This window comes from Pseudonaja textilis, chromosome 8 (genome assembly GCF_049901715.1).
Source record: "Pseudonaja textilis isolate UNSWEBS1 chromosome 8, rPseTex1.2, whole genome shotgun sequence".
In the NCBI taxonomy this organism is placed as follows: domain Eukaryota; kingdom Metazoa; phylum Chordata; class Lepidosauria; order Squamata; family Elapidae; genus Pseudonaja; species Pseudonaja textilis.
This window is the reverse complement of record NC_141997.1, coordinates 1491088-1517212: the sequence shown is the minus strand read 5'-3', so window position 1 is coordinate 1517212 and position 26125 is coordinate 1491088. Positions and strand designations below refer to the sequence as shown.

The 26125-nt window shown below is 39.1% G+C and overlaps 1 protein-coding gene and 1 pseudogene across 7 annotated transcripts in view; one reads left to right on the top strand and one right to left on the bottom strand.

Annotated features, from left to right (window-relative positions):
* DMD (dystrophin) overlaps positions 1-26125 on the bottom strand; it is a 1342375-nt gene that overhangs the window by 117033 nt on the left and 1199217 nt on the right. For all 7 annotated transcript variants that reach the window (XM_087938163.1, XM_087938162.1, XM_087938165.1 and 4 more), the window contains exon 62: positions 1094-1155. In XM_087938163.1, the coding sequence (XP_087794289.1) occupies positions 1094-1155 (62 nt within the window). The remainder of the gene's footprint in view (positions 1-1093; positions 1156-26125) is intronic.
* On the top strand, positions 14374-14957 carry LOC113446413 (protein S100-A10 pseudogene; annotated as a pseudogene).

Genomic DNA, 26125 nt, shown 5'->3' with positions numbered 1-26125 from the left:
TCTCCTAACAAGCAGCTGACGCTGTTTGGCTGCAGCACCTCCCCCAAAGCCCCTACAACAATTGCTAGTCAGCCAGTGGCAGCCACCATTAGCATTGCAATTAGTGCCAACAAAGAGCACAGGAATCTTGTTCAAAAAGGAAGTGGGTTATACAAGCTATCAAAAAATCTACTCTCAGAAAGTCTTATGTCATATATTCTCATTTTCCTCAAATAAATCTCCACCTTCCTGAATGGCTTTTTGAATGGGAGAATTATAACTGGATTACAGGTAGTCCTCATTTAACAAACATTGTTGAGGAACTGTTCAAAATTATTATGAGACTGAATGAATGGCATGCATTATTGGTTCTTGAACTTAAGGATGCTTCAATATCCTCACAATCACATGATCAAAATTTGGACATTTAGCAACCCATCCATATTTATGATCATAGTGTACACTTCAACTCCCCCATCCTATCTCACTGCTCTCTCTGCTCCTTTGGCCACTATGCACTCCATTATTACCCCCAGCCCTGCAGCCATCCCCACTGCCCTCAGCTGACCTTCACATGCATGTAAACAATAGTACAATCTATACTGGATCCCCAGCGAAATTGTGATACTTTGCTGAGCAGCTATGAATCCAAAAGCAGAACCAGATCTATGTCCCACTACATGGCAAGAGAAATGAAGCCTAAGGCAAAACAAGAAAATGGTAGACATAATGGAAATTCAAGTATCATGTTGGAATATTTTAGAAGAACCCACTCATGTGACATTATTTATTCCTTCCTACTAGGTCAACATGTTAGCCATACTGTATTTGAGATATGGATAGTGAATAAAAACAATTGGTTCACTACATCATAGGTTCTTGAATGTCCTCTCAATTTAGTTGTTGTGAATGTTTTCTTACATAGGTACTTTAAGCAGAAAGAAGAAATAATAATAATAATCATAATCATAATAATAATAAATAAGTAAAATATGATGCTATCCATCCATTTCCTTTAAAAAAACATCTAATTTGATTAGCCATTTTATTCTAAATTGAGCCTTTATTATCAATAAAAATATCATATTTGAAGGATTTAATAGAATTTTCTTACCTAAAGACTGGTAGAGCTCTATCATTTTAGGATGATCCCAGCAAGTAGTTTGCGTCTCATGACTATAAGGCAAAAAAATATATATGAAAAGTTTAAATGTTTAAGCTGGCATAAGTCCTAATTACACTCCATCGTGTATTTTCATAATTGTAAAATGTTGTCATTTGAAGTTCTGCACTATACTAAATAGTGTACAGCAAAGTAATTATTTCAAGCTTGCCAAAAATTTCACATCAACATATTTTTTCCTGATACCAAAGTATCATGAGAAGAAACCTTATTAAGTAAGGCAGATCTCTAAATCAGCAGTTCCCAACCTTTGGGGCACCAGGGACCGGTTCTGTGGAGAGGGGTTTTTCCACAGACCAGAGGGGTGCTCTCCAGTCTGGTTTCATGTGCTGCCTGCAGCCCTTGAATGGGGTTTTGCTTTTTTGCGTGGACCAGTTTCTGGCATACCACGGACAGGTCTAGGTCCACAGATCGGGGGTTGGGAACCCCTGCTTTAAATGATATTATCTAGGGATCAGTTAAAAGGAATAACATTGTCCTGGAATAACAACAGTACTATCTGCTGAATAGAATGCTTTAATGAGACTGTTGCTCAGCAATACACTAATTTATCTATTACATCTTTTTATAATAAGACATACATATACAGATAGTCTTCAAGTTATGATCCATGCAATCAAGGTTGCTGTCATAATCCCAAGAGTAATGGTTGTTAAGTGGAAAAGAATAGGAGTTCCAGGTATGCTTGGGTGCTGCAAGAGTGCAGGCTGAGGTAGGCTAGCACATGCCCAATGCAAGTTGGGGAGAACATGTGCAGTACAAGTGCAGAGAGGCCTAGTGAAAAGGGTTGATAAAAGTGCAAAGAGACTGAAGGAAGTAAAGTGCAACATGAGCGTATGTGAGTGCAAAGAGGCTAAGAGAAGAATACCATGGGTAGGGAGGAACCGGGAGTCCTATGGAACGATGGTATGTTCAAGTTCAGGGAGGCTGAGGGAAGGAGGGTATGGGTTAGTGTGAATGCAAGGAGGATGAAGTGGGGCTCAGTGTGCTATGTAGAAAGGTGGGGAAGACTTACTAGAATGACTTGCAAGCCTCCCCTGAATATTTCCCCATTGACTTTGCTTGTGGGAACAAAAGGTTGCAAATCATCTGACTATAGGTTGCTGCAACTGTTGTAAGTGTGAGCAGATTGCAAAGTACCTGAATTACAATTGCATGACCATGATGCTGCTGTAAAGATTAGTATTTTAAGTTAGCAATACGTACTACTAGTTCAACACTGTCACAACTTTGAACTGTCACTGAATGAGTGATCTGTAAGTGAAGATTACATGTACAGACCATTCAAAATTATGATAGCTCTGAACAAAGGGATGTATGATTGGGTCTCAAAGTTCTAGACACTGCAGTACCCCTGCAGTCATATGAACAAGAAAGAGGCCATTCATGTCTATGATCCTGGGTTAAGACACAAAATGTGGCCTTGGGCAATATGTGAAAAAAAGCTCTGGCTAGCATGTGAACAGAGGCCATGAGAGAATCCCCAGCTGCACTACAACAAAAGAAGATAGCACAAAGGAAGCCTCTAGCCAGTACAGTAGTGGCATGTTGTGTAAGGGCATGGTGGGTGGCAGCTGGCGGCAGTGGGTCAGAGACAGGGGAGACATAGACAATGGGGGAGTTCAAGACAAAGCAGAGGAAGCAATCCCTTATCTGAGTGTTGGGGCTGCGAGGGATCAAATGGTGAATGGCTTGGATTGGGGGGGTGTCCTTGCCTAAAAACCAATGAGATTTGGTTAACTCAAATTTGGTTAAACTAAATTTTGCCATTGCTTAGTGATACATTCAATTGTCATTACATTTTATGATTTCACTTAGCTCCCAATCACCATTGTTAACCAATTTGTTAACCAATTGTACGTAAATACAGTAAGGTCTGAAAAATCAAAGATTGGGGTGTGCCTACTGCAGCACATACTATGATAGAAATACCAAAGTTTACCCCACTTTGGTATAATGCACAGGCACAAGGTTTGAAAGTGGGAGACTGTGAGTTCAACTCCTGCCTTAGTCATGAAAGCCAACTGGGTGACTTTGGGCCAGTTACCCCCTTAATGCAACTCAATTCAACTGAGCTGTTGTGGGGAAAAGAGGAGGTGTGCTGGATATGTTCGACACCTTGAGTTATTTGTAAAGGTGGGATAGGAATAAATTCTTATATTAGGTTGCAGTTTACCACCTTATGTTTCTTGATGACTGACTGGAAAAAAAAAAAAGGAACACAGCCTCAAATTAGAAGCTAGAAGATGTGTCCTGGGAATCTCTGGAAAAAGTTCATTCTAAAAAGGGGATGTAGGGAAATTAGGTATGCCCTGGGAAACTGTGAAAAAGATCGTTTCTACAGAAGGGAGAAAATTAACATAATGCCTTTTGTTTCATGAAATACATCAAGATAAGGGGAGGGGTTTCTAAACTCCCTTATCTATCCCTGTATGCCTAAGGGACCTCAGACGCTGCTTTGAACTCCTACATGAATTGTCTCATCTCAAGAAGGGATTCCTTTTGATACGTTTGGTGTTCAGAAGTTCATTCTTGTTAATTGAATGGGAAAAAGTTCTGTAGCATAAAAGCAGCATCTGCAATAGAAGTCAGGATTTTTTTTAAAAAAAAAAACCTTCACTCTACCGAGGGGACCCTGAAAAAAGGAAAATGTCTGAGTACAGCAAGGACCAAGGGGAAGTCGAATGCTGGGGAGAAACGTCAACAGTTATCCAGACAGATACTGACATAGTGCACTCCATCGAATATAGCGAAGCTGCATACGAAACCTCCACAAAGCCCTGGTGGTCTATAGGCATTGGAAAGAGAGACAGCTGGGACAGAAGAACCAGGGGAGTAATTCTCACCCGGGGCAATCGTAAACCCAGGATGGAAATTGGAGCTGGAGGCCCTATCGGATCAGGAAGGATGGGGCGAGGAGCTACCGGTGGATGACCGACTGAGACGGTACATAAATCGCCTCATGAGGTAAGCCCTGGAGAACCTCGAGGTGAGGGATGCACCAGGACAACAACACAGGAGAGCGAGGGAACCAGAAAATGAGAGAACCTGAGCCGCCACCCCGGATTCAGCTGAGAATGATCAGGCAGCAGGACAAGCTGAAAAACCAGCAGCCATACCAGGTACCCGACCCCTAAACACCCCAGAACAGGGGATTAACCCTGGCCAACCCAGAGACATACAACTGCAGAGGAAGTCCCACCCCTGGAATAAAATTCGATCGGGACCCCCAGAAACTGAGATTTTTCCTGGCGTAAGTCCTCACCTACATGCAGGAATATGGGCAGAATTTCCCAACCCAGGGATCCCGAGTACGAGTCATCACACTGGCCCTTGAAGGGGCAGCAGCCAAATGGATGGTGACACTCCACAACGTCAACGCCCTAGAATTAAGGAACCTTGACCGCTTCATGATGGCCCTACGCCACCGCTTCAAAGACCCTCTCACTGATAGAAAAGCCCGAGACCGCATCAGAGTTGTAAAGCAAGGCCATCGCCCGGTAGCTGAATACACCGAGGAATTTCGTGACCTGGCTGGCCGAGTCGACTGGCCAGAGGATATCCTAGTTTGTTGGTTCAAAGATGGACTAAATGACAATCTATACACTGCCTGCATGGCCTGGGGGACCCCAAACCTCCTGCAAGAATGGTACATGATAGCAGAGGAAGCAGAGATAGACATGACTCGTAACTGGTACCACAGTGGCAAGTTTTGGAAAAGATCCCCACCCCTGGGGAAATGGGAAATTTTCAAACCCCAAACCACCATGACTCCACGAACGTCTGGTTGCTTTAAGTGTGGAAAGGAGGGACACCGTGCAGCAGATTGCCATTTGAAAACCCCTGTCAAAAAGCCAGACCATCGGGGGGAAACCTGGAACATCCAGCCCTCGTGGAAAGGAGACTGGCCTGAGAGGCCAAGTAGCTGTGGGATTCCGATCCCCCCCAACTGAGAGGAAGAACCCCCAATGCTCCGAGAGGACCTGAGCCAGTCCGAAAGCAATCTGGAAGATGACCCGCTGGTAAGCAACCCAATTGAACCAAACATTCTACCCCTAAGACAGTTTATCCCCAGCCGAGGGAAGTGGGAGGAAGTTGCAGCGTTGCTGGATTCGGGATGCACCCAATGCCTAATAAATCCCTCCCTTGCAAAGAAATTGGGGATCCAACTGAAAGAAATGGAAAATCCCATCACTTTCTGCCAATTAGATGGAACTATAGCAGGGGGGAGCCAGCTAGGTTTACCACAGAACCACTGAACATAAGATTAGGGAACCATAGTGAGATGCTTACATTCATTATAGCCCTAGGAATGGAAGAGCTGCTTGTCCTAGGTCTCACATGGCTGCAGAAATGGAATCCAAAAATAAATTGGAGGAGAGAAACTGTACAATTCCAGAGATGTTGTATTTGCAAATGTCTCAGAGGAAAGGATAAAGAAAGGAACAGAGAACAGAGTCAGCCATGACCGGACAGTCGGCTGAACCCATTAACATCCCCAATGAGTACCAGGATCTGGCCCAAGTATTTAGCGAGGAAGCTTGTGATGGGGTGCATCACACCACAGACTGAGCTATTGAAATCCTACCAGGGGCTAAACTCCCAAAAACACAAATGCACTGCATGTCTCCCAGAGAACTAAAAGAACTCAGAGCATTTATCGACAAAAATTTAAAAAGGGGTTTCATCAAACCCGCCCGACCAAAATAGCTGCCCCAGTGTTATTCCATGAAAAAAAAAGATGGCTCCATATGTCTGTGTGTGAATTACCAAAAATTAAACATGATTTGCATAGAGAATATGTTTCCACTCCCCCTCATGAAGGACATGTTAGACCACCTCTCAAAAGGAAAAAAAATTTCAAAGTTAGACCTACGAGAGGCATATTACCGCAAAAGTATGAAGGAAGGGGATGAGTGGAAGACAGCTTTTAACACACCATTAGGATGCTACCAATTTAAAGTGCTCCCCTTTGGACTGCAAAGAGCACCTGCCGTGTTTATGCAATCGATCAATGAAACCCTTCATGAATTTTTATATAAAGGGGTTCTAGTGTATCTTGATGATATTTTAATCTACACAGAAATGATGGAAGAACACATCAAGCTACTTCGTGTGGTCCTCACAAAACTCTTAGACGCTAAACTATATATAAAACTCTCTAAATGCAAATTCCACCAAGAAAATATTGACTACTTGGGGTATAGAATATCCCATGAGGGAATAGAGATGGACCCACAGAAAGTAAAAGTTGTAATGGACTGGGACCCACCGCACACCAGCAAACAACTGCAAAAGCTTCCTGGGATTTGCAAACTTTTATCACCAATTCATTCCAACTTTTGCAAACATCACCCTCCCTATCATGAACTTACTAAAAACGAAGGGAGGGAAGAAACCCAAATCAAGGCAACCCCTTATCTGGACAATGGAATGCCAAGCGGCATTCGAGAAACTCAAACGTCTATTCTCAGCAGAACCAGTCCTTAAGCACCCAGATCCCAAACAACCTTTTGTCATCCAAACAGACGCTAGTGATGTTGCAGTTGGAGCAGTCCTCCTCCAAAGGAATGGAAGTGGACAACCATGTGCTTATACATCCAAGAAACTGACGGAAACCGAGCAAAGATGGGCCATATGGGAGAAAGAGGCATATGCTGTGCGGTGGGCAATGCTCACATGGAGACATTTCCTGGAAGTAAACCAAATCCCCTTTGTAGTATGGACTGATCACAAAAATCTGGAAGCCCTCAGAAATCCACAGAAACTCTCCAAAAAACAAGCAAGGTGGGCTCAATACTTTTAAATGATTTAATTTCACTCTAAAATATTTTCCTGGGGGAAAGAACTTCTTAGCAGATGCACTGTCCAGAAAACCCCAATACAACAGTAAAAAGATTGAGGTTATAAAACCGATGATCCAACCGACCCAACTAGCAGCCAAAGTAATCACCTGGGCACAAGAGATAACAAAATCATCCCTGAGTGAAGACACAATGACATCAATATTTAAGGAGGCACTACTTAAGGACGTCTGGCTCCAGGCTAACAAAAACACTTGTTTACTCAAAGACGGATTGGCTTGGGTAGAAAATAAACTTTATGTCCCTGCAAGCCAGAGAATGGACCTCATGAAATGCTGCCACGACTCCAAAATAGTGGGACACTTTGTACCTCATCAAAAGACAATTTTGGTGGCCGTCCCTCAAACAGGACATTGAAAACTATGTTGCGAGCTGCCCCACCTGTGCTGCTGCAAAGAGAAGTCAAGGAAGATATCCTGGACTTTTACAAACAGTAGCAGACCCTTCTGCATCCTGGAAAGAGATCTCTATGGACTTTATAGTGGAGCTTCCCAAAAGTGCTGAAAATACTGTCATTTGGGTTGTAACTGATCTTTTTTCCAAACAGGTTCACTTTATTCCATGCCAAAAGATCCCAACTGCCAAGGCATTGGCAAAGATGTTCCTAATACACATTTATCGCCTTCATGGAGCTCCCCAATGGATTATCTCAGATGGGGTGTTCAGTTCACATCCAAATTTTGGCGGGCATTTTTAAACCTATTAGGCTCCACCCAGGGGTTGTCGTCATCAAGTCACCCAGAAATGGATGGCTCGACAGAGAGAGTTAACAGCGTATTAGAACAATATTTAAAATGCTTTATTAATTACCAACAGGACAACTGGACTGACCTTCCTTTTGCAGAGGTAGCATACAATAACTCAGTCCACAGTAGCACGGGGTTCACCCCATTCCAGGTAGCCACGGGCCAAGAATTCAACCCCCTACCAGAACTACCCACTGAAGAACCTGAAATCCCCTCCCTTAAGGAGTGGATGGATAACTTACAAGCCATGTGGCCAGTAGTAGGATTATCTTTACAGGAAGCTAAAGCAGTTTTCAAAGCTCAAGAGACAAAAAACATTGCGAACCTAAACCTTTCAAGATTGGGGACCATGTATATTTGTCCACAAAATTCTTAAAATCATTACAACCCTCGAAGAAATCAGCACCAAAATTCATTGGCCCATTCCCCATCTCTTGAATTATTAACCCCGTAATGAAAGAGCTTCAACTTCCAAAAACACTTAGGCAGATTCATCCAGTATTTCACTGTAGCTTGCTCAAACCTGAGATCACTTCAAACCTCAGGCCCCCGCTTCCCACACCTCCAACCCCCATCATGGTGCATGGGGAACAACATTTTAAAATTAAAGATATCCTTGATTCATGCACTCACCGTGGATCCACACAATATTTGGTAGCTTGGAAATACCTTCCTTCCTCAGAAAATGAGTGGGTAGCCAAATGACACGTAAAAGCACCCACATTAACAACTAAAGTTCCACCTAAAATACCTCGATAAACCATCCTGAATTGCAAATGTAATGCATGATTTTTTTTTCCAGGTAGACCTATCTGTTTTTTAAGGGGGGCAGGATGTCAGATCCATGTATCTGTCATTTCTTCAGTGGAAGAAGAAAAGTGTGGGGAGACTGATAAATAAATCCTTTCTTGATATAACCTGAATATATTTAATCTTATATCGAATTTGTATAACCCACACATGATACAATGGAGTGGTAAAAGCCAGATGGCTGGAACCTATCACTTCTGAGAGGCACAGCCAGGAGATGAGAAGATCATAAAAATTCCACAGTGACATGTGTCCTGGGAATCTCTGGAAAAGTTCGTTCTAAAAGAGGGTGGGGGGAAATTAGGTATGCCCTGGGAAACTGTGAAAAAGATCATTTCTACAGAAGGGGGGGAATTAACATACTGGCTTTTGTTCCACGAAATACACATCGAGATAAGGGGAGGGGTTTCTAAACTCCCTTATCTATCCTTGTATGCCTGAGGGACCTTAGACTCTGCTTTGAACTCCTACATGAATTGTCTCATCTCAATAAAGGATTCCTTTTTGATACGTTTGGTGTTCAGAAGTTCATTCTTGTTAATTGAATGGGAAAAAGTTCTGTAGCCTGACACCAAATATGCTACCTATATAATATAGTTGAAAATCTCTTTTTAGGAAAGAAAACTAATAATTAAGCTGATGGAAGAGCAAAGGATAAAGTATTAAAGATTTTTCTAAACTCTCATTAAAAATTGTCAAGTGGGAATACTGTAATTTTAGTTTAATTTCCTCCGAGAGGAACAGTTTTGCTTTCTTTAGACAATGTCTGCAGTAGACAGAAGAAATAACTTTGAGGAAAAGTCGCAAATAAGTCAATGGAGAAATAAAAGAAACCTGGGCTCAAGTAATCTGAGAAAATATCTCCCAGAAGAATCCCCTAATTTATACAATGATAAAGGGCGTGGGGATGGGAGTACGGAATGTTAATTCAGACTTGCAAGATTCTGTTGCTATAACTTTATATAAAAATGGTATGACCATGCATTACTTTGGTTTCCTATTCTGATCTATCTTTCTTTTTTAAGGACAAGTTTTATTGATTTTTGAAGACAAACAAAACATAAAACATAAAAGTATACAACCTCCTTTCTAAGAATTACTTATAAATTTTAACAAGGCAAATAAAGCATTATTTTTTAAAACATAGTTCCACATTATCACATTTCCATTTACACATATATATCTTTTCCAAATTTTTCATTATTTCTCCCTTCACTTTTGTTCAATTATATTTCTTTCTATCAAAGTTTTAGTAATTCTCAATCAGTCATAAGCACACAAAATACATAACCTAAAGCAAAACATTAAAAAAAAACCCTCCTTAGTTGTCATTTATACATGTCTTTTCCCAATTTCTCTCCCTTTGGTTTCATTCCTCCAAGGTTTTATTAGTTTACAATCAAACATAACTAATCAACACACAAAACATAAAACATAGAACTTCTTTTGAAAAGTGGCTTAGCCCCGGGTTACATCTTTTTTGACAGACCTAAATCAAATAAATGCTCACCTTATATACCCTTCATATATTATTAACCATTTTATATTTTCTATATAACTTCTCCCATCTTTTCACTCTCTTAATTATGTTTTATTTATTTCATCTTATTTCAAAATCATTATGCTTATATCTTTTGTCTGTTCTTTACCAATCATCTATTTATCTCTTCTCTTTAACAAAAAATTTCCCCTGTAATCACTTTTAAAGTATGACGCCTTCCCCTAAAGTAAAACTTAAAATAATACATAATTTCCAGCCTGATTCTGCTTAGTACATTCTACATATTAAATCTTAAAATAAAAGAATAGTAAACTTATAGTAAAATAGTAAATTTAAATGTATAATTTCCATTCTAATTCTAATTCTGATAAGTACATCGTTTTAGAATAAGAAAATAAAATACTAAGGTTATAATAACATTAAGAAAATAACAAATTAAACTATAACTAAGCATTAATCATTTTACACATTCTCCTTAATATTTTATTAAATATTAACATCTATCATTATTAAACATTAATATTTTATTAAATATTCCAATAAACTATTTCAAATGCAAATACTACAATACTATCTTACGCACTCTTGCAGAATCTTCTTTAATTATGCACTATCCATTATCCTTCATCTCTAAAAAAAAAATTTCTTTTTGAAATCTTGTTCTAGCCCGTGGCTTTTTTTTTCTTTTTCCCTCCCTTTCTTCTCCAATCTGGTCTCCCACCCCCCTCTCCTAGCCTCCCCCTTTTTAACTTCCCCTCTCTGTTGTAATTTTCTTTTCAATTGCTTTCTAACATTGTACCTTCTTTTCACCCTATTTTTCTTTTTCTTGGTTGTTTTATTAAATCTTAAATTCTCATTTTTCCTTCCTCTCTTCCCATTTTCTTTCTTAATCGAACTTTTTAGTCCATTAAAGATGGCTTCTTCCTTTTCTTCTTCTCCTTCTCCTCCTTCCTCAAGTATTTGCTGGTACGTAGAAACCGCCATTTCTAAAAAATGGAAGGCAGCTCCCAAGGAATCCTTGCCATTTTGCTGTCTTTCTTTTAATTTTTCATATTCCATTCTTAGTTCATCAACAGATGGTGCCATTATAGGTTTTTAAAAACAACCCAGATGCTTTCAATCTTAAAGTAATTTCCAAATGTCAAAGTTATCAAACAATCCAAGCAAACAAAAATTATTTCCTCTTCTTCTATTTACAGTTTTTCCTCCAGGGGCAAAATCCCAAATGTATTTTAAAAGCTGTATTACAATTAATTGATGGTCTTGTAATCTTCAAGGCGTCTCCTCCAACAAAGTTTTTTTAAAAAAAATTTAGTCCTCTCCTTCCCACTTGTAACAAAGAGCTTATTTTTACCTTTAAAAAGCAGGTTTTTTTGTGCTCCTTTGCTTTCTCCGTAGGGGAGTGAACTTTCCTTCAGCACTTTTGCCGATGTAACAAATTCTTTTGGAAACAAATATATCAATCCAAAGTCAGGTTTCCAGGGTGTTTTAAAAGTAACTTAATGTCCCGGTTCAGCCAAGAAAACTTCTCCTTCTGGCTCTTCCTCCTGCACAATCTTATCCGGTTGAAGATTTCTTTGTGGCTGCCATTACTGACAGCCGCTCCACCGCCTCAGGAAAAAGGAGTCTAGCCGGCTGGGGAAAGGGGGTGCGATATCCCCAGAGCCCTGCCCGGATCTCCTCTGTCTTCCGCTGCCCCTTCAGGGCAGCGACAACCCCCAAATCCAGTTGGATCGGGGGTACCTCGGCGGTGAGCGCAGCAGGGACCCACAGAGAAGCAGATTCCTGCCGCCGCCGAAGCCTTGCAACCGGAAGTGACCCTATTCTGATCTATCTTGAAAGGTGACAATGTCCAATTATGACTGTGAGAGAGGTGTGTTATCTTAATTATTTTCATTAAAAAATGTATTCTAACAAATGGAGAAGCTAGTCTTCTTAATCCATCTGAAAAAGAGTTATCAGATTATTGGGATTTCTGATAATAATAAACGTATCTGTATACGTTGTCAAGGCTCCGGCAGTTACCCCCATTTAAATCATGAGTCTCTAGCTGAACTTCCAAAACTTGAAGATTTATTAGAAGTAAACATGCCGGCGCTGCCTAGGTGTAACCGACTCTGAGACACATCATTCATTATCCCCCTTGACCCTGGTTTTCCCCCACCCCATGGGTGTATCATAATTGATATTCTCCAATGAGACACATCCATAAACAAGAGTCATTTGCACACCAAAAACTTTGGTCACCTAGAAACTACTTTTGAAAATATTTATGGAATGCAAGCTGCCCACTTCTCCCCCTTCCCTTTCTGTTGGCAACTCTGAAAAGACCAAAGAAATATTTTATGAGTTGACATATATATGTAAGTAGTAACCTTCTTCCTTTCTATTATATACAGAGAGATAAAGTAGGAAAATCAGTGCCATGCACACAGAACGGTTGAGTACTGACTTGATAGAATATGGGAGATCTTTCACATATTCAAAAAAGTATGAAAAAAGGTGGAAGAAAGGATTAACTGAAATTAGATTATTTCATGTGACTATCATTGCCTTATCCTAACTAGCATTTTTCCAGCAAACAGCAAGATCTGAGTAGGACCCAAAAGGGAGCATACATTTCTGAATCAAACATGTTATAATGAGATGCTGCTAAACCATTCCTTTAACCGAGCTCATGTAACAATTTTAAGATTATTAAAATCCATTAAAATTTTATCCTATTAAAAATAATAAAGCAATAAATTTACTTCCATACTAAAGTTTAAGGAATGTTTTCTGAAGATCTTATAAACATGAAGTTTAACTGTAACTGGAAAGAATAGATTTTACTCTATACTCAGAGCATAAAAAGATTGCAGTTTTATTCTGCAAGCTAAAAAATGTTTCTTCTTTCTGGACATTTTTGACTTAGTCAATTATCAACAATATAAAGAAAAGTGCTACTTAAACACTTTTACTGAGATTTTTCTTCATAAGCTTCTTTACCATTTTCCAAAGGCAATTGTTAGTTTGAATAAGGACTATCTGCAAATAGTATATGTAACAAAATGTCAACTCAGCAATTCCTAAAAAGTTTAATCACATGTAAAAATACAATAGCATCTTTTAGAAAAGAGCAGCAGGTCTATATAAAGCTTTGGATCAAAGAAATCTATCAGTTCTCATAAAGAGCTACCATGATAAATTATGTTCAATGTTAATAGTGCAATGGATCATTATTACTATATTCCCCGCATAACATAGGTTCTCAACATTAAATATAACATTATACTATAAAATGTTATGAACAATTTTAAATAAGTTATATGGTGCAAAAAATTGGTAAAGTTCATAAATTACTCCAGATAAACTATAAATTTGAAGACAGAAAATTTAAATAAATGAACTATGTAGCTTATTTCCAAGTATGGCATTCCTGAGAGGTATTTTTTCTCACACAACCAACTTGGATAGTGATGCTTCTGAAGGACACTACTTAGTATACATACAGATTTTAAATGATCTTTCAAAAATCTTACGGCTTTTGTTTATTGAGCTGTTTAAAAGGGCACACATTAGGTATGCAAATAGTTTTGAAAAATATTTTAATAAATTAATATTTAATTGACCTGATTTCTGTATTTTGAAGCACAGGAATTGAAAGGATAAATTATTAGAAAAAAAGTGAAAGGATAATGGAAGAAAATTGTGTTTGTTCAATAAACCAATTCATCTCCACTTTATATGATTATTAACATATATAAGTAAAATATGTATGATAATGTGCACAAAGAAATGTGTACCCAACTGACACACTGATGAACAGAAAGGTTTTATTTGTTTGTTTTTGTTGTTATAAAAATAAAAAAATATTTAAAAAAGAAGAAGAAGAAGGGAATTTCCCAATGGAGCAAGCCCAGCATTTGGAAGGGAGACCCCTGAGATTTTTACAAGATCTACATTAGGATATTTTTTACAAGATGTACATTCACTTAAAAATTAAAATGAGAAATTAGTTTTAATCATTTGTAACTTAAGACTCAGTAGCCCACCCAAGCTCAAGCCCCTTGGGTCAGGAAAGAGTGTCTACTTGAGGGGTCCGATGCCCAGTTAGATGTGGCTCTGGCGCATCTCCAAGACATCGGTTTCTGCCGCGCATCTGAGATGTGAGTCCGGCTTCTCTGCCCCGGCCCGGCCCAGCCTAGCCCAGCCCAGCCTAGCAAGAGTTGCAGAGGCAGTGGCCAGCCAGCCTCACTTCTGCCTCTGTCAGCCATCACTCCAGGCTGTTCTGTCCCTGGACTTGGTCAGCCTCGAGATCCCTGCCAAGATGCCCTCCCAGCTGGAGCACACCATGGAGACTGTCATGTTCACCTTCCACAAATTTGCCAGCAACAAAAACTACCTAACCAAGGAGGACCTCCGGATGCTGAAGGAAAAAGAGGTCCCGGGGTATATGGAGAACCAGAAGGATCCCATGGCCATCGACCGGATCATGAAGAACCTGCAGGAATGCTGGGATGGCAAAATCAGCTTTGAAGGCTACCTGTTCCTCTTTGCCGGGTTGACCAACGGCTGCAATGAGTATTATATCAAGAAAATGAAGTCGACAGGGAAGAAGTTCTGAACCGGGCAGACCCAGTTGGCTCTTCCCAAGCACTGACGGTGCATTTTGGCTCAGGGAGAGCTTCAACGGTACCCACTGAGCCCTCGCCTGCCTGTTTCCCCATCCAAAGCCAGTCCATTCTGCTTCAAAGCAGCACATGTTGTCCCAGGCCTAACCACCCAAGCTGACAACATACAGGAGAAACTAATCCTTAAATCAAATTGTGAAAAACACACAAAGGCCACCTTGTTTCCACCAGGAAATACACTTCAGTTTGTCCTTATCCTGTGTACTAGACCCAAAAATAAATCTTTTTTTTTTTGTATTGAAAAAAAAATCCATCTCCACTTTAGGAAAACCACCAATATGCTCTAATTTTCCGAAGCAAATTGAGAATTACAAAATGTAAGCTGTGATATATATAATCAGATCACATCTTTCCCTTTATCCAACAGTAGGAAAATGCCTTTTTTTGTCTTAGTTTAACATACTTCAGTGTAGAGTTAAATAGACAAGTGGTTTGGTTTAAGAAAAAGTACATTCTGTTTACAATTTTCTGCACTTAACCAAAACACTTAAATGAAAAGGAAAAGCATCTCCTTTCACTTGCAGATAAAACAATCTGGGTAACTGTTGACACGTAGCATATAAAGTAATCATCAACATGTCCAGAAAAATTGTGGTAGATGAAGATTCTTCTTTCACTCCTAATTACCAACTGGCCATCTTGACTAACCAAAATCAGTATTCTTATATAAAATCAGAGAAAAACATAATTTCACAGAGCATTATTCTCAATGAAACAGTTTAGTGTCATTTTCAGGTGTCTGGAAAAAGAATGCATACCTGTATCTATCATGGAATGAATGTTCATATAACACCAGGGGTGTGCTTTAATTCTAAATGCTGAATATTCTAGATTCATAATATAATATAATTTATTATCAACTACCCAGGAGATGTATCACTTTAAATTTTATTGGCACTCACAATTTTCACTCTGCAAGATGACCTCATTTCAGTTGATAAAGGCACAATTTAAAGCAAACAAACAAAAAAGGATTGTGTCAAAATACATTAGTAATTATTTCTATAGAGAAATTACACATAGGTCTTTTATAAATCAAACATTTTATAATTGTGCAAATATTAAATACATTCTTAGTGTTTTCTTTTTAATTGAATGCTATTATACCGTTTCAATTTAGTTTACTACACATTCTTTATTACAATTTGCTTTAAAATACATTAACCCAAGATCAATCTTCAAAATAAACTATTAATCTATAAACGCACCTTTCTTCTAAGAAGCTGACAATGAAATTGAAAAATAAGCAAGCCACAACAAATTCACCCTCTAGATTATATTTTATTTGCATAACCTTGGAGTAAATTGTGTCCTCCACTCCCAAAGCCATGTATATAAAAGGGCAGTAAAATTCAACACATAAAACTGCAAATAAGGAATAACTGTGAGAGGGCAACCAATAAAACCTATCTAATAATAATTAAAAATTAAGGAATAATTTTAGAATACATCATGAAAGTGATTCAAACTATAGAGCTACTACAACTGTTTGTTATATTGTTACTTGTGCAAATTAAGCAGGAATATATATTAACATAAAGAGAACTTCATGCAGTGTTATAATAAGCAGAAAACCATTTAAAAACAAGTCTTTCACAATCATAAACAAAAATTATGCAACATAAAATTCATACCATCCCAAAATAAATAAAAAAATTGAAATTGAGATATTGAGAAGTTAATTTAAAGGCTTGAAGTGAACAGAAAACTAGAATAAATGGTATCCAAAGTATTTAGAAAGCCTGTACTAAAGAGACCTTAATAGTTTATTCTGGAAACAGAAACTGAAAATCTGCTTTTCTGTATATAGCCACTGTATTTCTGGAGAAAATGGAGTAGTACCGGTAATGGAGAAAGCCGGTTTTTGCACTTGAGAAGGACTACACATTTATACACTGAAATTATTTAATTTTAATTTTTGGAGTAAGCTTTATCTAGGATTCCCAGAATTCTAACAATAGATCAGAATACATTTTAAAAGTTATTACACTAGTATCAAATAGAATCAGAGGAGAGCAACTATCAGCTGCTTATAATATGGTAATTATTTCTGCATTTCTTTTGTTGTGCAAAATTTTATTTTATGCACTCTGAGAATAACTGGGAGCCAATACGTCCAGCTGTTACTTGCCCACTTATCCATTTGCTTTTTAAAGCTTTAAAGCTGCTACCAAACTCAAAATCATATAATAATATCTGCAACCAGTTATACCTGAGAATGAGCCAACCAACTTATGCAGAACAGCCTTCTCAAGTCTTAATATTACCTGTACAATGTATCAATAAATTATTTTTTACTTTCAGAAAAAAATACATAAAAAAGGTTCTTTTCTCAACTAAGAGTTAGAACAGCAGTATATAGAAAAGTGCTATATTAAAACACTGTCTCGTACACAATAGCCTGCACTTTAAAATGCCCAAAATGGAAATGGAAATACCAATATGAAATGTATTTGACTCCATACATTTGAATTCATTATTTGCTCTACTCTACCATTCTTTTTTAATAGAACAAGAATATTCATAAAAAAATAATACATCCACAAGTGGCATTGATACTTTTCTTCTTTGCTGGGGGAATGAGTGCCAAAAATAATCTTCAAGATACATCTAAAAATCAATTGTCTGATTTTGTACAAAAGTTTTCCTTCTTGAGGCTAACTGCTTTCTCCAATGGCACATTTCACAAACATTTGATACCAACTTGCTTCCTGTCTTCCAATTCCCTGCTCAGCTCTTCCAAATTGCAATGCATTGTTTCATTCATTCCTATACAGCCAGCATGTTCTAACTAGACCACATTGATCAAGACAAGGAAAGCACATTGCAGAGAAAGAATGCACTGAATTAAATGTCAGTTCCTATTCCCCAAAGAAATCAAGCAGAAATTTGATCTTTCCATAGTGAATGAAAGGCATATTATGGGGTTTTTTTCTTCCAGGGTCTTTGCACAAATGAGATTGAACAGGATGGTTTCCCGGAGTTGGGGGCGGGGATTATTTTACGCATGGAGATACACAATACATGTCACACGATTGAAAAAGGCAATTTACAAAAGGCAACGTTAAAAAATGTAAGGCTTTTAAGAAAATAAAATCCATAGGATGGCAGAGATGTAACAATTCGGATTGGGCTCGGGAAAATTACTATCCATATACATAAACACACACACACACACGAAGTAGGGATAAGAATTTTTTTTTAAATAATCCTGGTGCTCCTGCATTGGGAGAAACCTGTGTACCTTTAATCTCTATGGTACACAGCCATAAATGAAAGGGGCGTGTGCCAGTCAATAAGCACACTTCCACCAAGAATCAGCGAAAAACAACTGGCAGGAAGGAGTTTCAAGTTGTAAATTAAATTCCCTAAATAAAGACGCGGACAGAAGTTTAATTAAGCTTTAACTGCCTTGCTTGTCTAATGACTTTTACCACTTGACGGGTTATTTATTCAGGAAATGTAAACATTAAACTTACCCTTTGGATTGTTCTCTCATCGTCCTATATCTTTGATTCAATGACTCCAGAGGCAGGAAAAGAAAAATGCGGCAATCTAACGCAAAATGAACCCACCGATGAGGCCAAGAGCGACTAGCAACACAGCGAGGGCGGCAATCGTGAGCCAGCTACGGGAGAGATGGGGGAAGCTGCAGAGAGCTAGACTAGGCGGAACCCGCACAGCCTCGGCTCCACCTATTGAACCTGCAAACAACAATTGAAGAGCTCCGAAGAGACGGCGCGTTTGGGAACAAGAACTGTGCGTGTGTGTGTGTGTGTGATGATGGCAGTTTATTTAAGGTAGAACCAGAAATTCTGAGCCAGCCTGCGTTTTAGAGCTGTCAAGATAAGCCGAATGTGGCCCAATTCCGCAAAGCATTTCGCGGAACCACCGGTTATTTATTTTCACAAAGATTGATGAATCTAACGAACGCTTACGGACTTTGCATTTAAACTGGATAACCTGTTTATTTTCTTGTTTTTTTCAGGGGACATAGAAAAACTGATAATGGTTTTAAAGTAAATTTGTTCCGGATCTAATTATTTCCAACTAATTCCGTTCGATGAAATGCAGCCCCCAAGTATTATTGAAGGTAGTCTGTAATAAATAAAACTCCCTACATAGTCTCACTGATTTCCTCCATGGCCAGATCTGTTCAGTTATCTTTCTCCACCACCACTCTCCTTTTTCCATATTTACACTTGGTTAATATTAATGTACATTTGGTTAATATTAAATGGATAGTTTAATGATTTAACCTCTTATGGAGACCTCATAGCACAGCCTTTTCATCTCACAGAGCAGGGATTCAGTAAGCATCCACTTTGAAATCAGTACCACAAAAGAAACTGCAGATGTTTCTTCAGCTACTTTCTCCTTGTTCAAACTGAATTCCTTATGAAGTTAAAGAATATTATCCATCTATATAATTAAGTTGTAGATTAACACATTTTGGTTTTACTCAACAAAATGATAGGACAATATTTGGTGCACTAAATTATTTTCCTTTTCCAATAATGTATGGTATCTGTAGATAAAGTTATTGGGTACCCATTCCAGGTCAGGTAGATAGAGTGCCCAAGAACTAAATAGTCTTCACCAATTGATATTTGTTTTAATTGTTAGACATCATTGGAAAAATTATAACTGAATTTTTCATCTGTTCTGTTTATTATGCCAATTAATTGTAAGATCCAGATTTTATCGAACAGTAACTAATATCTTAATTTACGATAAATGTAACAGGAAAATATACTTCATGTGTATTTGCCTGGTATGTGTCACTTAAACATAGTACCCTGTGATTGAAAGTCTAATATTTACCAAAAGTGAATAATAGTGGAATAATAATGAATTATGTGTAATAAAGAATAATAAGTGGGAAGCTACCCTTTTGCCTGAGTGATGCTGGTTCATTTTTTTAGAACAAGTCTCAACAAACAAATTAGCAAAGTAACCACCTATTGGGACATCCCAAACTGACTCTCTGAGTGGTTCCAAGTAGCCATAAAAGTTGATGGTGTATTATGCGCTAGAAACATGAGGAAGCTGCCGGGAACCAGAGACAGAGGGCAACCAGACCAGAGACCACCAAGCTGATGGGACACCACAGCCCCATGATCTGCCCCCAAACCAACCCTCTTACGGAGCCCAATTAAATGCTATCGATGTGGGGGGTGGTAGGGCACATGGCAGCGGCGTGCGCAACCCCAGATTTGAAACCAAGGTCAAAACCACCACCCAGGGCATGATCAGAATGAGGGCCCAGGTGTGCCACCAATGTATCCCAGAAGGGCCTTCAGGCTGCAGAGGTCCCTCTACACCAAGCCAAAGGGGGGGGGGGGGACCCCAGACAATGATGACCAGTCACTAGATTCTTATGACAGCGAGGACAAGGGCAAAAACGACCCAATGGTGAGTGGACTGGTTCCCCCTTTCATCTTCCCAATGCAGCTCACAGCCACAAAAACAGGAATTCAGGTGACTTTTCAAGCCCTAATGGATTCAGGCTGCACCAGGTGCCTGATCAACCTAACCACGATCCTGTAATGGGATCAGAGCAGAAAAGCTGGCCCACCCAATCTGGTTCAAACAAGTCGATGGTGCCCTGCTGGGAGGAGCCTATGCCACTCACTTAACCGAATCAGTGAGACTAGAGCTAGCGGATCACTGGGAAACAATTCGATTTGTAGTGGCTCCCAAAATGACAGATGCAGTCCTACTAGGACTTTTCTGGCTAGACAAGTGGGACCCGACCATCTGGTGGCGGGGGACAGGTACAGACTGAGGATAGTAAAGGGACCTCAACCTCTTCCTCACCATCAAATAGAAGCACTGTCCATGCAGGGAACCCTCCCAGAGGGTTCACCAGAACAACTGGCAGCCACCTTCGACAGAACCCCAGAGGCCGGACAGATCCCAAGAGGACCTTGCTGAAGTATTTAGCAAGACTGAGTATGACATCCTACCTCCCCATCATGAGACTGCGCCATAGAAATCATTCCTGGGACAAAACTATCAAAACTCAAAATGTATACCATGACACCCTGGGAAATGCAAGAAATGTGCAAATATATAGACAAAAACCTAGCAACAACATTGAGCCAGCCAAGCCATGGGTCAGAGCCCCAGTACTGTTCAAAGAAAAAAAAAGTGGGACTATGAGAGTATGCGTAGACTTTAGGGCTATCAATGAACTGTGTGTACACTATCTATATCGCCTCCCACTCATGAAGGACATGCTATCCTACCTGGCCAAAGGGAAGGTCTTTACCAAATTAACTTTCAGAGAAGCATACTATTGAATCTGCATCAGGGAGGGAGATGAATGGAAAACAGTATTCAACTGCCCCTAGGGAGCTTCCAATTCAAAACCATGCCTTTCAGACTACAGGGGCCCTGGCGGTGTTCATGCAGTTAATAAATGCAATGCTATACAAACATCTCTATAAGGGGGTTCTTGTCTTGTCTTGGGCAACATTCTCATCTATACTGAGATGATGGATGACCACATACCCCTAGTCTCCGAGGTACTGGACAAACCTCTATGTCAAGCTGTCAAAATGTGAATTTCACCATGCACAGTTGGACTACCTAGGCTACCAAGTCTCCAATGAGGGCATAGAGATGGACCCAGCTGGCAGCCCCCTCGCATCCACAGACAGCTACAAAGCTTCTTGGGGTTTGCAAACTTCTACCAACAATTCATCCCCTCCTTCATGAGGATTGCCAAACCCATGATGGACCTCCTAAAAACAGAGAGTCCAGGAACAAAACCCCACCTGAGGCAACCCCTACAGTGGGACCTAATCTGCCAAAAATCATTTGAAACACTGAAAGAACTGTTTGCAAAAGAACTGGTATTGAAACATCCTGACCCCGAACCCTTCATCGTTCAGGCAGACACCAGTGACATGGCAGTGGGAGCAGGTTACTCCAAAAAAACAACCAAGGAAGCCTACAGCCCTGCGCCTACACCTCCCGCAAGCTCATGGACACAGAGAGATGATGGACTGCATGGGAAAAAGAGTCTTTTGCAGTGAGATGGGCACTGCAAATCTAGCACCATTTGCTGGAAGGAAGGCAGAGGCCATTTGAAGTCTGGACCAACCATAAAAATCTGGAAGCCCTTAGGACCCCGCAAAAACTATCACCCAAACAAGTCCGCTGGGCTCAATACTTCAACCAATTCAACTTTGTGCTAAAACACATCCGGGGGACGACAACTTAACTATGAAACTAAAAACCAAACTGCTAGCAGACCGCTGGTTCCAAGACAATCAACACATCTTAACAAAAAGAGGTGACCCATCATAGAAAGGGACAAAACTCTACATCCTACATTTTTCTGATTTTCAATCTACTGTACCTCATAGCCACAGAATTTCTGATAATTCCTGTTACTATATATAACAGATAATTTTCAGCCTCTGAGTTCAGAAGGGTTAGTTTGTTATTTTTACATTGGGGATAGACAATATTTTATAGGGAAAAGTTTCAAGGGCTACATTATCCTGATAAAGAGCAACAATGAAAGAAAAGTCCTTTAAAATAGCAAGTGCATCTGTTAAATACAATTCCCCCAGTTTGCATACTCTGAAGTAAATCATGCAGTGGAGTTTATATGAAGCAGATAAATGTTTTCAGATTTTGTACAAAGAATTAAGCACACATAGTATAACAATTAGCTCTATGTAGTTGAATACATTCGTATGGTAGTGGATATATCCACTAAATAGTTTTGTTAATGGTGCAGAATAAAGATGGCTCTCCTTGTGTCTTACTTTCCATTTCTAGTTTGCTACTGATTTGTGGATAAAAGGTGCAACAACCGAAAGCCACTCCCTCTGTGACTGTCAGTACTAATTACACTATTGTTTCTTTGCAAAATTCTGTCTTTTGGAAGATAAAAATGCAAATGCTTATTAGATGATGAAGTATGTCTCTATTTCTTTTTCCTTATTCTTTCCTGCTTTTTTGTCAGTTGTTATTTAATACATCTCAAGTTATGTTTTTGTTAACTGAACTGAGTTTGTGCTTGCTTTGATTGGATACAGGCACAGGTCAGTCAGTGGTAGATAGAAACTAAGTTGGAAGTGACAATAATTTTAAAACATTGTAAAGTTTTCTGTTTTCTTTTTGCATCTAAAAGCCATCTAAAGATACAAAAACATCTAAAATTACTTTTTAAAAACATTTTTAAAAATACAAAAAATCCTTCACCTCCACTTCTATTGACCTCTTCTTTTTATGCCGTATTCGTCATTGGATGATGGCAATCATGTTGGCAATCCCATTTTTATCAATTGGCTTATAATATATAAAATCCTATTATGGGGTTGCGGGAGAAGGACATCATTGATGCCTTAGGATGGAGAACTATGACACCTAGGCTTGCTCACAGATCTCTACTTTTAGATACTGCTCAAGCAAATAATACATTCTTGGGATCTGCAGTGCAAAGGAAATAGCAGCTATTAACTGCAGGTAGATGGCAACAGGCTAATATTTTTCATTTATCATTGTCACTGTTATATTGCCTTTGTCCTTAATTGGCTGAAAAATGATGAGACTTCCAATAAAAGGAAAAAAGGTTTATTCATTTCTATAAAAGAAAAATGTACTCCAGATCTAATTAGAAGTGGGGGAGGGAAGACAGACTAAATTTTGGACATATAGTACAGTATTAAAGTTGTCAAACAGGACTTCTGGTTGCATTTCCGTCGTAGTTGGAGCAGAGTCCACAATTGTTCACAGCTTCGCTCCAAGCTCTCCTTGTTGGAGGGTCCTAATCGGGACCAGAACCACCCTGTAGGGTTGGTGAAGAAAGAGCAGGTCGAGGGGAGCTGCATCTCTGCTCCCTGGTAAGGAAAACCCCTGCAAAGATGAGTTGCAGTGGTAGCCTAAAATGGCTACCATGAAGACGGGAGGCAGTCTAGAAAACTAGAGTGGAGAAGCAGTGAATGGTGTGTGGACTGGGTGATAATACATTGAACTTTAAGGTAACCCTGAGAAAACAAATAGAAAAGAACTCTCATAAAGAATTGTGCTATCTGCGATTGGAAAGTGAGAGAAAAACTGGGAAATGCAAGGAAGTTACATTTTGGGAAAAGAAAAAAAATTAAATGGAAAGTAAACAATTCAGATAGAAAACCTTTACAAAAAAGAACATAAAATTGGAACTGGTGATTGGACAGGATTTGAAAAAGGCATTATTTAAAATGCTGAAATTGATTATTTTAAAAAGAATTAATAGCTAATATTTGGAACATTGGCAAAGCTAATAAAAGTGTAAACAAATGGGGAAAAGTGCGAAAAGTGAAAACTGGACTAAGAATGCCACTCTTGATAAAAGAAAAATCCTGCAAATCCCTTCAAGCTAACAACTTAAAGTGTGAATTTAAAAGGAAAAGAAGAAACTGTATTATAATAAGACCCCAGAAAGTTGAAATATCAAAACCAAACATCAAAGGAATATATGAAGATGTTATCCCTGGAACTATCAGTTATTTGGGGGGGGGGGTTTGAAAAGGAATAGACTGATTAAATTGGGAAATAAAGACTTGAGGACATTGACTTTAAAAATTAAAGAAAGATGCTGGTCCAAATAAAATAAAAACTACAGGACAATTGAATAATTGCATACAATAAGTAAAATAAAGATGAGTGAAATATGGAAAGAAGTAAGGTTGGAACTTCAAACTGCGAATGAAGTATTGAACAGAATTTTGGACTTATGTATTAAAATACAGAGCACAAAGGAAAATCTAGAAATGGTGATGCAAACAACAGAAGAAGAAAGAATACAGAAGGGGGAGGAGTTAGACAAAAGAGAAACCAGTGAAATAGAGCAAAGGAAACAACAAATAGCACAAAACAACAAAAAGGAAATTAAATCTAAGATGTTAATAATTGATGTAATAAATAAAGGGGAGAATACTTTGAAGGTTAAACAAAAGGAAAGGAAATTACAAAAGGAAAGGAAAGAAAGAAGATCAGGAGAGGGTGGGGACAAAAACTGATAACTGGGGAAAAAAACAGCAGAAAATAATAGAGAAAGGAGGAACAACTAAGACAAAGGGCCAAAAAATGATAGAGAATGGAAAGCAAGCTAAGAAGAGACGAATTAACATAGTAAAGAGAGATGATGGTTAAAAATGGAAGTGATGGAGATTCCACATGGAGGGGTATTCTATATATATATATATATGTATGTATGTATGTATGTATGTATGTATGTATGTATGTATGTATGTTGTGGCTCCGGGCTTGGATTCAGCTCCTGTGATTGATATGAGTTCAAGTGAGGAGGTCATCGCAGAAAAATATGAGCCGGCCTGGCTTAGTGATTGGACTGATAACCAGGATGAGGAGATGGACGTGACAAAGGATGACAGACCTGATGTATTAGAATTGTCAGGACCTTTGACATCCTCTGGTTCCTTATCTGATCAACAGCCGGGAATGGCTGACAGGGAAGTTTTGAGAGAGTCTTCTAGTGGAGATGAGAACTTGGAAAATTTGTGGTTAAATGTAAAAAATAGAAGACGGTTGAGAAGGCAAAATCAGCTGGAGCGAATGAGAAGAGCAAGTCAGTAAATTAGCACGTTGCCTCAATGAGTATAAAAGGACACAGCTGGGCTAGTACATTTTGCCAGGAACAAAGTGACTATTTGAGTGAGGACGTTACAGCAAGGAGCTCTGAGACTGGAGATTTATTGCCAGGACTGGTTTGCCGGACAGAGTAAAGATTTATGCTGTGGTTTCTGCCAGCCGTTATCTTGTAAGACTTCTTTCCGTTTGATTTAATTGTGAAACGGCTTCTTTCTGTTTTGTTCATTTGAATTTTGAAGGGGAGTCATAACATATATATATATGTTTTCTTAAGTTTTCGCGGGTACTTACATGTATGGCATTCAGCTTTGCTCGGGTATTTTCCCACGTATATATATATGTGTGTGTGTGTGTGTGTGTGTGTGTGTGTGTGTGTGTAGATAGGTAGGTAGGTAGGTATAGATAGAGATAGAGATGTGCAGGATTTGGCGTGTTTGGGTCTTTTCCCGTGTAAGATTGAGAGTATCTTGGTGACATTTCAATGAGGTCCCACTCACCATCTTCAGGCTGGTGCTTTCAGCTTCATGCTTTTGCGAGCAAAGCGTGATCAGAGCTGCGGTCTCTCTATAAATTCTGGTGGGGAAGTGTGGTGTGCTGGCTCTGTTGTAACCGGGCTGTTTGGCTGTGTTGTAATTTCTTGATTGGTTGATGAAGTTGATGTTTGCAACAGAGCAGCAGAGAGAGCCAACGCCTTGGTGGATCAGATGATATGTAAATTATCAACAAGAAAACTGTGTGGATTTATTACCATTTGC